General features: G+C 42.1%; 1 protein-coding gene across 1 annotated transcript in view; it reads left to right on the top strand.

Annotated features, from left to right (window-relative positions):
- LOC136422130 (sodium channel protein type 4 subunit alpha B-like) overlaps positions 1–16,003 on the top strand; it is a 96,501-nt gene that overhangs the window by 68,231 nt on the left and 12,267 nt on the right. Inside the window, exons 10-22 of the mRNA XM_066409777.1 lie at positions 288–454; positions 859–1,018; positions 1,443–1,551; positions 1,842–2,110; positions 2,570–2,743; positions 3,228–3,416; positions 4,506–4,664; positions 6,997–7,246; positions 8,212–8,471; positions 8,812–9,195; positions 9,454–9,627; positions 14,184–14,306; positions 15,677–15,799. Of these exons, the coding sequence (XP_066265874.1) occupies positions 288–454; positions 859–1,018; positions 1,443–1,551; positions 1,842–2,110; positions 2,570–2,743; positions 3,228–3,416; positions 4,506–4,664; positions 6,997–7,246; positions 8,212–8,471; positions 8,812–9,195; positions 9,454–9,627; positions 14,184–14,306; positions 15,677–15,799 (2,541 nt within the window). The remainder of the gene's footprint in view (positions 1–287; positions 455–858; positions 1,019–1,442; positions 1,552–1,841; positions 2,111–2,569; positions 2,744–3,227; positions 3,417–4,505; positions 4,665–6,996; positions 7,247–8,211; positions 8,472–8,811; positions 9,196–9,453; positions 9,628–14,183; positions 14,307–15,676; positions 15,800–16,003) is intronic.

Raw genomic sequence — 16,003 nt, 5'->3', positions numbered from 1 at the left:
ATGACTGAGAACGAGTCTGGAGACATGGTAACGTGTTTATAGATGGTCTCTGAGTTGACATGTAAGTGAGTCAATGAGGAACTCCCTCTCTTCTTAGACCACAGGAGCGTCTGCAGTTTCTAGCAGGGCGGGGTCCACGTACCGGAGAGTTCAACACGCTGATTCCTTTTCCCGATAGAGAAATTATCCAGTGGCTTGATTTATTTTGTATTGCGTAATTTTCTATCTTGATGTCTAACCTTCATCAACGTATGAGAGTTTCAATGTATGGATTCTTTTGTTTTCAGGACGATGACGACGGTTCGTCCTCATCGTCGTCGTCGTCGTGTTCGTGTTCGGGAAGCGAGCCGTGTCACTCTGGGGACTGCTGTTGTGACTGTGTCTCCATGGCAAGTGACGCCAAACACGGTTCCAGCGATTCCCTGGACAAAACAGGCAGCAAACGCGGCAGTAGGTTCGTCAGAAGGCCTACATTTCATAATACTTTAAAATACATTTTCTTGCGTCATTACAATAGTGAGTGTTAAAGAACATTTGCATGCAAACTCTACCTCTGAAACAGCATCGATAGGTGCCAAGCGAACCGACTATTTCACATGGCCAAGGATGTAAACAAGACAAATCAACTGCATTGATGTGATCTTAGATTCGTGATATGAGTTGTAATTCAAATTAAGTAATAGTATGATTCATCACTTAACGTTACATATAAGTTGATGGCAAACTTGCTTCTATTCTATAATTTTACATCTCTATCAAAAGAGGTATGAACTTATACTACATTTGCACTGAGAATACACATGTAGTTCTGAAAAATAAACATTTTGATGAGTGACTATTTGATATGGTTGTTCACAGATTCAGCCTTCACAGCGTAATCTTGCGGAGTAGATCGTATGAATTGTTGAACGACAACGTTGTCCAAAGTTTCACTATGGACAGCATGGTTCAGAGCCCAGATACAGAAAGAACGTCACTTCCAGACATCCTTAGCGACCAATCGGAGATGGATATAAAGGTAAATGTTTCTAACATGCCGTAGTGTACAGAGCGGTATGGTAATTAACCACATCAGTTGCCAATCAGATTTGGCCACAGTTGGGAAGAGCTCTGCAAGTGTAGTATTTCGTGTTTTGTCGCCAGTAACGTAGTATACATGTAGTAATAAAGGTGGCCTGTACAGACACGTCCTCCCCTGAAGTCCATGCTCGTGAATATCACCAGATCATCATTGACACCCTCTTGGGTCCAACGTGATGACAAGATAGAAACACTACCACAGTGTATGTATACGTATCTTTGAAGCTCTTTTTGTACAATTTTGATTAAGGAAACGTTGTATTGATATTAACGTTACTATGCTATTGATAATTCATTATGTGAGTTGAAAGTTGGATGCATATGCAATCGTTGTGCCTGTTGCATTTGTTACATCCTTACAGGCCATTTCAGAGCGAAAGGTTCCAAATGGGATGGCGGTAGAATCGCGTCATGACTCTGGCAATTGGCAAGATGTCGAAGACTTCAGGAAATCGAACACGGAAATACCCTGTAAGATTCTTTAGATTACATATAACCCGGGTAAAGCATATTGCTGTCCTTTTGAATTATTCACGACATGCTCTGAATGGACGAGTAACGTCTACAATGGCTTATGCTTTGAAGTCTTTTCAAACGTTCGACTTCCTTGCAAATATGAAAGCGTCTTAACATACAAGCCAATTTCCTCTCTGAATTATGCTTGTTATGTTCTGTTGTTTTCTAGCTTTAGAATTACTTGACTAAAAGCCGTTTTTCACTGTTACTACTATACCAAGAATGTTTTCTCGTCCCGTTAACAGGGTACTATGACACAGATGACGATGAGGACATTGGAAATAAACCAAAGCTGGCGGACAAGTTGAAAACCTGGTGCTGCAATACCTTTTGGAACAGCTGGGAGTGTTGTTCTTGCTTCAAACGATTTCAAGCAATTCTGTCCCTTTTTGTCATGGACCCGTTAATAGACCTTTTGATCACTCTATGTATTGTTCTGAACACAATGTTCATGGCCATGGACCATTACGGCAAAAGCGAGTCTTTTGAGCTGACCCTTAAAACCGGAAATTACGTAAGTACAATCAGGTCATTGCTACAAACTATCGACTGTAAAAAAAATGAAAATGTAAACGGATGCGTGTCAATTACATGTCTTAATATGTCAGAAACACCGACTCCGGGAACATCTACGGTCAATTGGTCTCTTTTGCTGTTTAGGTAAATAAACAGGGGTCATATAGTTTCCTGTCCAGGTAAAAAGGGGGGGGGCATGTAACTTTGCATGAAATCTCATATTCGTGGATAGCTAGAATGCGCTCTTGAAAAAACAATACAAAAGTCTGACCCTTTTTTTCGTCCGTCAATCTGCAGCCCTCATCAGAATTGAATTAGCAATCACTCAGAGCAAAATGAGGGCCGCAGTTCTGATAGCCAAATACTCGATAAGACTGCTTTCTTATCTTTAACGCAGTATAGTTTTAAATAATCCATTTATGTCTGTTAAGCAAAAATGTATATTTCCAAACCACAGGTTTTCACGGCCATATTTGCAGCAGAATTTTTTCTGAAGTTAATTTCCCTCGGACCTGCGGTGTACTTCAGCAGCGGTTGGAACTGTTTTGATGCCATCATCGTTATCCTCAGTCTGGCCGAGCTTGGATTAGAAGGCGTCCAGGGGCTGTCTGTTCTCAGGTCATTTAGATTGGTAGGGACTTTTCCATCTAAACGTCTTTGCCGCGGCTCCATTATCTTCTATTGAGATAACTGTTGGCGGTGCTAAGCAGTAACATACTCGAGCTGTTTTGATTCAAACAGTAAATAATAGTAGATTTGTGTGTAACTATTGTCTTTGTGCATTGGTGATGATTTTAATGAAGACTGTAACAAATGGTACTCAATTCAGAGGGAATGCAGTCGTGTTCTCCCTGCTTATGTACATCTGATGAAGAAATGAGCAATAAACAATACACTATATGCATAGACATCAGCTGCGCTTGTCTTACAGTTGCCATGCGAAATCTTTCCCAAAGACAATCTGGCTGTCTGGAACCCAGGTGCCTTTTCATCCCACCTTGCGCACACACGTATCCGACTACTTGTTGTTGCGCCTGATCACCAATGTTGATCTGATGTCAGTTTTGTTTACGATAACAAGATAGCAAGAAGCCAATGTCTCCTCTTGTCCACAGCTGAGAGTATTCAAACTTGCCAAGTCCTGGCCGACGTTGAACCTGCTCATCTCAATCATCGGCAGCTCTATAGGCGCCTTGGGTAATCTCACCTTCATCCTAGGCATCGTCGTCTACATTTTCGCTGTCATCGGAATGCAGCTTTTTGGAGCTGAGTACGAGAAGAGATTAGATCTTTTCGACGGCGAGGTACGAACGTATCTTCTTACTCATGTATCAATCTTATGACTAAATAGACCGATATTTACTATCAAAATTAGTATGTCAGCCTACATTTGTTAGAGAGAGGATTGTGGGATAAATTTGCATAACTACGTATTTTATTTTGGGGGTCCAACTAGATACCGCTTGCCTTTTCATCTCCGTGAAAAATGGAGATATAGTTTTGGGTGTCTCTGTCTGTCTGTGTGTCTCTGTTTGTGTGTGTGTGTGTGTGTGTGTGTGTATGTTTGTGTTTCCGCACTACTGTAGTCAGTATAACTCCAGAACTTCTTGATGGATTACGATGATATTTGGTATGTGGACAGGTGTTGCAAAGCCGAAGTTCCAGGTCGATTTTGGGCCCCCTGGTATGTGACCTTGGTACTGCAGCAGAACTTCTGTTTTTGTATCTTTTGACCTGGACGTGCTGTGGTCTTGATTTTTGGGTGGCAGATAGCTTGTGATGTAATAAAGAAGTGGTGTAGGTTTGGTCCCCCTAGCAGCTCGCTCTGGAACTGCAGGGGCATCATTGTTAAACTATTCTAACGAGAATAACTCAACAAAGTAACGACAGATTTCCATGATATTTAGTATGCAGGTAGCTTAGACAGAGATGCACACAATGAAGTGAAAATTATGCTAATTGGGACTTAATTTGCATAACTTATGAGGAAAATCTTTATTTGCAGTGTTTTCCATTATAAGACTCAAGAGCATCAACAGATACCAATTATGCAAATTCCTAATTCCTAATTTACATAATTAATGCAAAAGCGCAATAATTCATCTTATTGGAAAATTATAGGACTGTCAATATTGCAACATGTGTAAGTTGGATAAAGGTGTTTATGACCAAGCATATATTATGTAAATGTATATAAAAATTTTCATAAACAGAATAGTTCATGGAGATATGAGGTCTCCGAACTCTTGTTATGTTTTAGCAGTGGTTATGTGTATGCTGGGCTGTGTGATTTGTCTAGTTCTAAAAGTAGCCTGGATGCGTTTCACAGATCCAACGTTTACAGGGATATGTTAGACTGATACATTGATATGGTTATATGTTTTACATCGCAGTTACCCAGATGGAGTTTCGTGGACTTCTTACACTCTTTTCTGATAATCTTCCGAGTGTTATGTGGAGAGTGGATTGAGAACATGTGGGTGTGCATGCTCGTCAACGGATGGGCCTGCATCCCGCTCTTCATTCTGTCAATGATCATAGGCAATTTGGTGGTAAGCAATATCTCTTTTTGTCTAAATCCTATGTACAGTTTCTATATAATCCATAGGAATATGTTATGTAAAGATATTACCTCTGCTATTACACAAGACGCGTGTTCATACACATTTAAAAAGAAATCGACTGCGCCCGGAAATCTCGTGGTAAGTGTAGAGCGTAAGCCGTGCGCAAATCCGTCCGAATTTGGAGGTATGCCGAAGTTGCAGCACCCTCCATTACCTTGCTAGTCTACAATAAGTTTCTATACTGATATACAAAATCGCAAATCGTATAATGAAATCAACATGGCCTAATGAAAGAAAGAAAAAGTCTACCAACAGGCACAAGAGTAGTACGTAATACAATAAAGGTAACAAATATGTGTACAATTACCTGCCTTGATAAGTAATGTACAACAGGCGTATTTCGTCAGCCCGTCCCGTCTGTTAAAAAAACGAAGTCCTAAAACAGTAAACTAATATGACCTTGACAATTCTCAAGAACTGTTCAAGACCTATCGGTTAAAAAGGCTATAAAATGTGTTGTTGTCCCACCTGTATAGATCCTGAACCTGTTCCTGGCTCTGCTGCTGAGCTGCTTCAGCGCAGATTCCCTAGCTGACCGGCTATAAAATGTGTTGTCCCACCTGTATAGATCCTGAACCTGTTCCTGGCTCTGCTGTTGAGCTGCTTCAGCGCAGATTCCCTAGCTGACCGGCTATAAAATGCGTTGTTGTCCCACCTGTATAGATCCTGAACCTGTTCCTGGCTCTGCTGTTGAGCTGCTTCAGCGCAGATTCCCTGGCTGACCGACTATAAAATGTGTTGTTGTCCCACCTGTGTAGATCCTGAACCTGTTCCTGGCTCTGCTGTTGAGCTGCTTCAGCGCAGATTCCCTAGCTGACCGGCTATAAAATGCGTTGCTGTCCCACCTGTGTAGATCCTGAACCTGTTCCTGGCTCTGCTGCTGAGCTGCTTCAGCGCAGATTCCCTAGCTGACCGGCTATAAAATGTGTTGTCCCACCTGTATAGATCCTGAACCTATTCCTGGCTCTGCTGTTGAGCTGCTTCAGCGCAGATTCCCTAGCTGACCGGCTTTAAAATGTGTTGTCCCACCTGTGTAGATCCTGAACCTGTTCCTGGCTCTGCTGTTGAGCTGCTTCAGCGCAGATTCCCTAGCTGACCGGCTATAAAATGTGTTGTCCCACCTGTGTAGATCCTGAACCTGTTCCTGGCTCTGCTGTTGAGCTGCTTCAGCGCAGATTCCCTAGCTGACCGGCTATAAAATGTGTTGTCCCACCTGTGTAGATCCTGAACCTGTTCCTGGCTCTGCTGTTGAGCTGCTTCAGCGCAGATTCCCTAGCTGACCGGCTATAAAATGTGTTGTCCCACCTGTGTAGATCCTGAACCTGTTCCTGGCTCTGCTGTTGAGCTGCTTCAGCGCAGATTCCCTAGCTGACCGGCTATAAAATGTGTTGTCCCACCTGTGTAGATCCTGAACCTGTTCCTGGCTTTGCTGTTGAGCTGCTTCAGCGCAGATTCCCTAGCTGACCGGCTATAAAATGCGTTGTTGTCCCACCTGTGTAGATCCTGAACCTGTTCCTGGCTCTGCTGTTGAGCTGCTTCAGCGCAGATTCCCTAGCTGACCGGCTATAAAATGCGTTGTTGTCCCACCTGTGTAGATCCTGAACCTGTTCCTGGCTCTGCTGTTGAGCTGCTTCAGCGCAGATTCCCTAGCTGACCGGCTATAAAATGCGTTGTTGTCCCACCTGTGTAGATCCTGAACCTGTTCCTGGCTCTGCTGATGAGCTGCTTCAGCGCAGATTCCCTAGCTGACCGGCTATAAAATGCGTTGCTGTCCCACCTGTGTAGATCCTGAACCTGTTCCTGGCTCTGCTGTTGAGCTGCTTCAGCGCAGATTCCCTAGCTGACCGGCTATAAAATGTGTTGTTGTCCCACCTGTGTAGATCCTGAACCTGTTCCTAGCTCTGCTGCTGAGCTGCTTCAGCGCAGATTCCCTAGCTGACCGGCTACAAAATGTGTTGTTGTCCCACCTGTATAGATCCTGAACCTGTTCCTGGCTCTGCTGATGAGCTGCTTCAGCGCAGATTCCCTAGCTGACCGGCTACAAAATGTGTTGTTGTCCCACCTGTATAGATCCTGAACCTGTTCCTGGCTCTGCTGTTGAGCTGCTTCAGCGCAGATTCCCTGGCTGACCGGCTATAAAATGTGTTGTTGTCCCACCTGTATAGATCCTGAACCTATTCCTGGCTCTGCTGTTGAGCTGCTTCAGCGCAGATTCCCTGGCTGACCGGCTATAAAATGTGTTGTTGTCCCACCTGTATAGATCCTGAACCTGTTCCTGGCTCTGCTGTTGAGCTGCTTCAGCGCAGACTCCCTGGCTGACCGGCCGGAAGGAGACGGGGAACCAAACAATCTCCAGCTGGCAGTAGAGAAACTCAAGCGATGGGCACAAATGTTGCTTAACTTATGCCTCCCAAGTTTTTGGAGAGAACGAAGGAGAAAGAACGACAAGTGCAACGAAGAAGATACTACGGTCGGAGCAAACTCAGAGAACGCCGTTGGGCAAGACACGGGTATGTTAACTTACCATTATTACATGAACTGCACTGTTTTCTCTTCATTAATTGCATAATAATCCGTTTTTGTTCCGTTGCTGAAAAGGGAAAAGAAAAACAACAAACAAGAAATGAATCGTAATATTGATATTGGGTCAACAATTCGACCCAAAATCATATGATTCTCCTTTTGTTTTAAACCCGTCGTAGATTTCAAACTAACAGGAAATGTAGTGCATAAGAACAAGAAGGTTATTTAGCCTATATAAACCTCCTTGGTAAAAAAAGCAAACTCTGTAGTTTTTGTCGGTGTATGACTTATCATAGATTTCGAGGGCGAAATGCAGATGCCCCCAATCCGCGCGAAGCCATGTCATAATTTTGATTTCAGAATAGAACGCGCTCGATTTGACTTTTTAGTGATCGTCTATATCTACTCTGGACATTTACCTGCAACCTAAACCTCAAATCGTTGTCTAGAATTACGTTCACGATGTTCTCCCCTTTATGAATTCCGAGTTTAAAGTCAATACTCCGAAGTGATATCGAAATGTCTGACTGCCTGCAACAGCAAACCGCGCGCCGTTTCGAGCCAGCTGTACGTTCCATGACCCCCGGGAGTCGGAAATACTTAAAACAAAGCTTGTTGCTTGAGTTCACAACTTTCTATGTATCTTACTCCTGCAGATCCAAAACCAATTTTCTACTTGTACCCGTTTGATGATATGACCTGAAATCAGCTGAATTTAGTGTAAATTCGCCCCGCGGTTTCACCTTCTTGCTGATATCAAAACAAAAGCTGAGGGGAAGGGATTAATCTCCATCGCTTTGTAAGACTAGCCTGACGATGATTAGATACTTTAGAAATAGGCTTTAACTTGCAAACCGTCTGTATGTTACCCCCTCCCCCCCGAGATCGACCGATGATGATGATGTTACCCATCATTATTAGCCCTATGCTAGAAACTTGTGTATTTTCACAGTGAAAGAGCAATTCCCCGGTGCAGTGTACTCCGTCAATCTTCCAGAGGAGGTTTCAGAAACATTACCAACAGTTACGTCATCCCAATTCCTGTTGGATTCGGCCACCCCAGCGCCTCTGTGTAAATTCGGCTCCAACTATGACGTCACAGTTGTTGTTCCTACTCGCCCCATGAATGGCCATACCTCCATCTGTGGACCTGCTCTGATGAACGACGATGCTGCAAAAGTGCCAGTTTTTAACAATAGAATATCAGAAAAGGTAATGTCCCAGGTTCAACATATTTCACTCTCTTACGTTATGTGCAGAAAACAACAGGAGCCTGTCTTAAGTAAATAGGGGGATGCTTGAGCTCCCTCATCATACTCGGCTGAAGGCCATTTACGATATCGAGGACAAGACGTCTTGATAATATACAATATCATGCAGTAGATCAAGTAGTTATATGATATGATCAAATAGGATCGACAACATCCAAGATACCACGCTTACCGTGTTAAGATTGGGGCACATACCTCAACAATTTTTGTGTTTATTTTTTCCTTCTTATTTGAGTCACGTATGTGTTTCTGCTAACCCGAATTACTTTGTTCCGATGAAGGGCGCAGATGACCTTGGCATTGTTATTGAATTCGGAGCTACACAATCTCCTCCGGATGGAGAAAATGGTAAACCTGTCAACTGTAAAGCACCGAATCGTCCAGGCGACAGTTGCAATGAACAAAAGGCTGCCCAGGCAAAAGAAGAGAGCACCAATCCTGGAAATGTCGAAGATGAAGATGATGATGACAATCCTGACGTAATCATTGATTGCTGTCCTCCTGTATGTTATCCATGCTGCTACAAATGTTGTGCATGTGCCAATGAGGAGAGGAGGGCTGGTGAAATATGGAAGAATGTCCGGCTGAAAGCAAACTTCATCGTTCTCCACAAGTACTTCGAAACGTTTATCGTTGGGATGATTTTACTGAGCAGTATGGCACTGGTAAGATGGTCGGTTTAATCACACATTGTCATTGATGAGACTGCTCGTGTTTGACAACATAGAATTGAAATACCGCCAAGCACCTTTATCGTCACACTTCATACAGAAAAACCATCAAACAAAATTTGACTTTGATCAGCATATTTGACACAAGCCCATGGTTGCAGTTGCCTGATTACAAATGAACAACTTTCACTGTAAGGGGCATCATGACAAAGAGATGCGTTGCAACAAAAATATTTTGTTCTCTTTCTGTAGGTTTTCGAAGATATATATCTGAAGGACAGACCCGCCTTGCAGCTTGGCCTGAACATCGCGGATCGACTCTTTGCCGTGATTTTCTGCTGCGAGATGTTGATAAAGTGGATTGCGTTTGGCTACAGGAAATACTTCACCAATGCCTGGTGTTGGTTGGACTTTGTCATCGTTATGGTAAGTAACACAAGATAACATATGTAAACCTAACCTCCCCGGATCGGTGGTCTTGCAGCTTTTCGTCCGCTTTTCTCCAGATTTTACTGCTGCTGTTCCAAGAACGTAGCCGCCGGGGCCATCACGTGCTCCCCCTCCTGCTTATCGCGAACCTCGAAATAAATGCTCCCATGAGTCTTCAGCAACGTCGGCTTGATTTCTAAGCACCGATTATTTCAACCAACCCTTGATCCTTCCTATCACCTACCAAGCTATGTTGATGACTTAAAGATTTACGTTATAACCGTTAGGATTGTGGGGATTGTGACGCGTCAGTGGAATTGTTCGGAGTTATTATTAGCGTTGACATTGACAATCCATCATTTAGACTTTTAAGTCCAAATTGTTTACATCACGACGCTATTCTGTCTATTTTCACATCTTTATTTTCTAATGAGCGTGAAAAATAAGGTCCACTAAAGTCATAACGCTGGGGTATCAGTACAGACGGCTTATTGACGGCACTTGTTATCTCTAATTATGAAATACATGGGCAGAGCAAAATGTTCAATCCGAGTCTCTCTTTTTCAGTTTTTCAGTACAAATAGTGAACAATCCTTCCTCTCATGCGAGCCTGTATCCCTGTTTAAGTTCTGCAATGCAATAAAGTATTGCGTCTACTAGGTGACCAGATTTTCTCCTTGAGGTTCTTTGATTCAAGATCATTTTAAACGTATCGATGTCTTTCTACAAATTTTAAAGTAGACTATATACAGGGATATGTTTCATTGACCGCATAGTTAACGACTTAACGTGATTGTATAGAATAACGTTGTGCTTCCAATTTCACCACCAGAGCACAGTTCAATAGAGATTTACAATGACGCACTTCTGCAAAATCTAGAAAGAATAAACTGTCTTTGGTCACCCGTTAATAGTTTCATCAGGTTGGTTTGTCACTGAATAAAAAGGCTCTTTTTACACTATCAAGAGATTGATTCCACCGACGTTTCGGTGACCACCTGTCACCTTCATCAATACAATTCTGACTGGTTCACATTGCACTGCAGCACAGGTGACGCTGTGTAACAGTAACAGTAACAGTGTATATATGTCATTACTTTGCGTTTGAGAACGCATTTATGAGCAGCGACACCTGTGCTGCAGTGCAATGTGAACCGGTCAGAAGGTGACAGATGGTCACCGAAACGTCGGTTGAATAAATCACTTAGTGTAAATAGAGTCTTTTTATTCTGTTTTTGATCACATATACATGTAGAATGATAAAAAACATAACCAATATTGATGATATTGATTTTGAAATTATCATGACTTGATATTCGCGCAACATACCAAAGAGTTAGCGCACAAGTAATATATATCAGCGATAGGACTACACATAATGTGTTCCAGTTTTACTTAGACAGAGAGCAATTAAAATTCATAGATTAATCAAGACTAGAAAAAAATTGTTATTGTAGCAATGGGGCCATTCTTCTAGCAAATACAAAAAGGAAAACGTTTACTGATGTGGGATGTAAACATTGGAAATCCTTAAAACAAGGGTTCGGAGACAGCATACCTCCATAGAATATCACAATTATGCAAATGACTTACACATTTACATAATCTAAGCATGGTTAGGTACATCTTCAATTAACTTACATATGTCACAATGTTGACAGTCCGATGGTTTACTCGTAGATGGATGATGGTAGGAATACATTTTCCCAATTGGTATCTACTAGCCATAAACTACATATGTTACATGTTATGTTGTATTTGAGGCCTATTGTACACAGCAATGGAATTTGTAAAACAAATCCTCATTAAAAATTAAAGTCAAGGTACAATTTGCATAATTTGCATTTCATTGTGTACATCCAAGCAACATGCATACGAAATGTCATTGACATCATTACCCTCCTTTGAAGATTTTAATATAAACCCCCCTGCAGTTTTAGAACAAGTTGCTAGGAGGAAGAAATCTACACCGTTTCTTCCATGCATCAGAAACTATCTACCACCAAACAAAATCAAGACCATAGCATGTCCAGGTCAAACGATCTGCTGAAGTACCATGGGGCCTCAAAATCGACCGTTGACCATCGTCTTGCCAGCTCGTACCCACCTACCAAATATCATTACAATCCATCTAACGGTTTTTAAGTTGTGCTAACTACAAACACCCGGAGGCACAAACACACGTGCACATAGACAGACAGAAACCCTAAATAACGTATCCATTTTTTTTGAAGATGATTACTACCATTCACAACTTCTATGAATTATGGCAATTTGACATTATTTATGCAAATCAGGCCCATATCTACATAATCAGTATCTACCAACGGTCGATCTGCCATAGATTACATATGTTACAAGTTGTTTTATGAAAAACTTTAGAATTACATAATTTCAACTGTAGTTTCAGTACAAGCTGCTTGGAGGCCCAAATATACACAATGTCTGTCATATATCATAAGCTATCTGCCACCAAAAAATGGACAAAGATCATCGTAATCTACCAAGAGGTTCTTGCGTTGTGCTGACTACAAAATCTGAAAACACGCACATGCACATACACGCACACGCACATACACGCACACGCACATACACGCACACACACATACACACACACAAACACACACACAAACACACACACACACACACACACACCAAAAAACTATTGTACATAATAATTCCATTTTTCATGTCGGTAGTGACGGAAATATTCAGCATGCAGGTAGCTTAGACAGAGATGTGCCCAATGAAATTCAAATAATGCAAATTAGGACCTATATTTGCACGAGTAATAAGAAAAATCTACATTTGTGGTGTTTTCATGATAGGACTTAAATACATGTGACATATTTAATTCATGGCGGATGGAACACAGATACAAATTGTACAAATAAGGGCATAATTTACATAGTTATCTCGAAAGTGCCACAGTTTCTTTGCGGTGAATGGTGTTGACATGTGTAAGTTAGTTAAAAGTATCAATATGTGTAACTGCAAGTCACTTTCATAATTTATGTTAACATGGTATTTTGCTAAAGGAAACACATACAATATATGTAATTTGGTAGAGACGACCACCCTTTGTGATAGATAAGTGCTAATTACAGCCTCATTTGCATCATTGATGAGACAATATAAAATGATAAATCTACAAAGGGTCAAAATATTTCAGAGGTCTGAGGTCTCCGAACTCTTATTTAGCCTGGCATTGTAGTGTGGTGTGTGCGTTTGTTTGTGTATATGTGCGCGTGTGTGTGTGCGTGCGCGCGCGTGTGTGTGGGCGCATGTGTGTACATGTACATGTACATATATTTGCAAGTGTGTGTGCGTGTGCATTCGTTTGTGTGTGTGCATGTGTGTTTGCATGTGTATATGTGTGCATCTGTGCATGTGTGTGCATGTGTTTGCGCTCTTTTGTGCATATGTGTGAATGGATATGTGTGCTTGTGTATGTGTGTATCTATGAACATGTGTATTGATGCTGTCCATTCTTCATAGAAAATATTGAAATACATTTGCAATACAGAAAACTCATAAAAGCACAAGTTACTTGCACGTCTCAGGCATGTCGTATTCCCTATATAATTTAATTTAATTAACTTGCTAGTAATTCGTAAAAGCAGCTTCTAAAGGTGAACATTTTCTTATCATTAAAATAATCCATGGTGATTCGAGTACTTTCGCATTTGCCGAGCTACCCGTCACTTACATTTTTGTCAATTGGGTAAGTCATTATTTGTCTGCTGGGACGTCTTGTGTGAATTGTTTTCACTTAGGTCCTTACGTTAGAGCATTTGAAGCGTATAAAGACTAGACTCCCTAATATAATTCGCAACTGCAGATCCCTGTATCAATACATGCTCGGGGGGTCGAGAAAGGAACTGTAACACTGTTCTCAACAGAACTAAAAAAGGCAAAACCGTAGGGGCAGTGGGTTGTAATCCACTGTGACCCGGTAACGGTACTAGATGGCGGAGAACATCCCTCTCCTTCCACCGCCTTTGACCGCCCCAACCGAAGTCTTCCCAATGACACAACGTCTGGCCAGGGTCGGAATGTCAGGAATCGACCTCTCAATCCTGTGACCTCTTGTATAGCCACTTGACAATTCATCGCCACGAAGAACTAATACGGTTCAAACATTTTGCTCTGCCCACGCGTTGTTAAGATACGTTGTGTTTGCAACAATCTGGTATAAGGCATCTCTTGGCGCAGAAATCAAACCACACACCCCACATCCCGAAGTTATTTTCATTATGATAAAACCCGTGCCTTGGTGTATATCTCTTGTGTCTTCTGTCGACAAAATCACCTGTTACTTGTTACCCTTGTTCTTTTTCCCTCGACACATCTTTTCTTCTGACTGATCTATCCTCTCTAGTACCCCGATATTGCTCAAAACTCAGTACTGTCTGTTTAGCACGGTTTCGTAGGTTCGGAAAGCAGATTCTGGTACGGAAAGGCTGAGGTGATCATTACGTCATACGGTCAGGTTACATTGCTCACGCGAAGTACTGATGAATCGTACCAGACGTTTTGGTGCATCATTACAGATTTCCCTGCTTGGAATAGGGGCGGAGGCTCTTGGCCTTTCTAACCTGTCTGCATTCAAATCGATGAGAACTCTGAGGGCGTTGCGACCGCTGAGGGCAATTTCCAGAGCAGAGGGCATGAGGGTAGGTACCGTTATCATTATCAAGTGTAGAGAGCATGAGGGTAGGTACCGTTATCATCATCTAGAGCAGGGGGCATGAGGGTAGGTACCGTTATCATCATCTAAAGCAGAAGGCATGAGAGTAGGTACCGTTATCATCATCTAAAGCAGAAGACATGAGAGTAGGTACCGTTATCATCATCTAGTGTAGAGAGCATGAGGGTAGGTACCGTTATCATCATCTAAAGCAGAAGACATGAGAGTAGGTACCGTTATCATCATCTAAAGCAGAAGACATGAGGGTAGGTACCGTTATCATCATCTAGAGCAGAGGGCATGAGGGTAGCATCTTGTCATGAGGGTAGGTACCATTATCATCATCTAGTCATGAGGGTAGGTACTGTTATCATCATCTAGTTATGAGGGTAGGTACTGTTATCATCATCTAGTCATGAAGGTAGGTATCGTTATCATCATCTATTCATGAGGGTAGGTACCGTTATCATCATCTAGCCATGAGGGTAGGTACCGTTATCATCATCTAGTCATGAGGGTAGGTATCGTTATCATCATCTAGTCATGAGGGTAGGTACCGTTATCATCATCTAGCCATGAAGGTAGGTACCGTTATCATCATCTAGTCATGAGGGTAGGTACCGTTATCATCATCTAGTCATGAGGGTAGGTACCGTTATCATCATCTAGTCATGAGGGTAGGTACCGTTATCACCATCTAGTCATGAGGGTAGGTACCGTTATAAGCATCTAGTCATGAGGGTAGGCACCGTTATCATCATCTAGTCATGAGGGTAGGTACCGTTATCATCATCTAGTCATGAGGGTAGGTACCGTTATCATCATCTAGTCATGAGGGTAGGTACCGTTATCAGCATCTAGTCACGAGGGTAGGTACCGTTATCATCATCTAGTCATGAGGGTAGGTACCGTTATCATCATCTAGTCATGAGTATCTATATTCAAATGAAAATATTGAAATATTCAAATCTTCAAGTCTGTCTTTAGAAGAGGTGCAAGTTGGTTAACATAATCAAACTAAGGCGGTGCAATAAATGATGAGAAATGTTTTCGCACCCGCAAATACAGACATGATTAGCAAACAAACTCTATGATTGAAGCTGCAGGTAACGACACGAAGGCGTGTTAGATGAGCGCAGGCTTATCTTAGTCCGGAGTTAAAGTACTTTGTAACAACAGGGCGCACAGACTTAATCTAATGCTGTCTATTCATTATGTTCCACTATACTGTCGTGTTCCTATATAGCATCGTCCTGCTACATCTGTAACCTAGGCCCATATAGCTCGCTCGAAACATAATTCTTCCATATTTAGCAAGAACACCTTTATTCCACTCTACTGTACTCTACTCTACAGGTTGTAGTGAATGCACTCGTGAAGGCCATCCCGTCTATCATGAACGTGCTGATGGTGTGCCTTGTTTTCTGGCTCATCTTTGCTATCATGGGCGTCCAGCTGTTTGGTGGACAGTTCTTCAAGGTTTGAACTTTTGTTACTTTGTCTGATGATGCCCAAAGATCAAGACAATTTTTTAATGTCGCAAAACGTCCTGATACTATCTTCAGGTGTCAGGAGGAAAATGCCACAAAGACTTTATGACACCTTCACATACATTCCCGATGTACTGTGATCTTGGCGCAACTACAATAAAAGGTGCTGATAACAATGGTCAATGTTTTTCGC

Source organism: Branchiostoma lanceolatum, chromosome 16 (genome assembly GCF_035083965.1).
Source record: "Branchiostoma lanceolatum isolate klBraLanc5 chromosome 16, klBraLanc5.hap2, whole genome shotgun sequence".
NCBI lineage: Eukaryota > Metazoa > Chordata > Leptocardii > Amphioxiformes > Branchiostomatidae > Branchiostoma > Branchiostoma lanceolatum.
The sequence above is the reverse complement of the archived record's forward strand: the minus strand, read 5'-3'. Positions and strand labels throughout refer to the sequence as shown.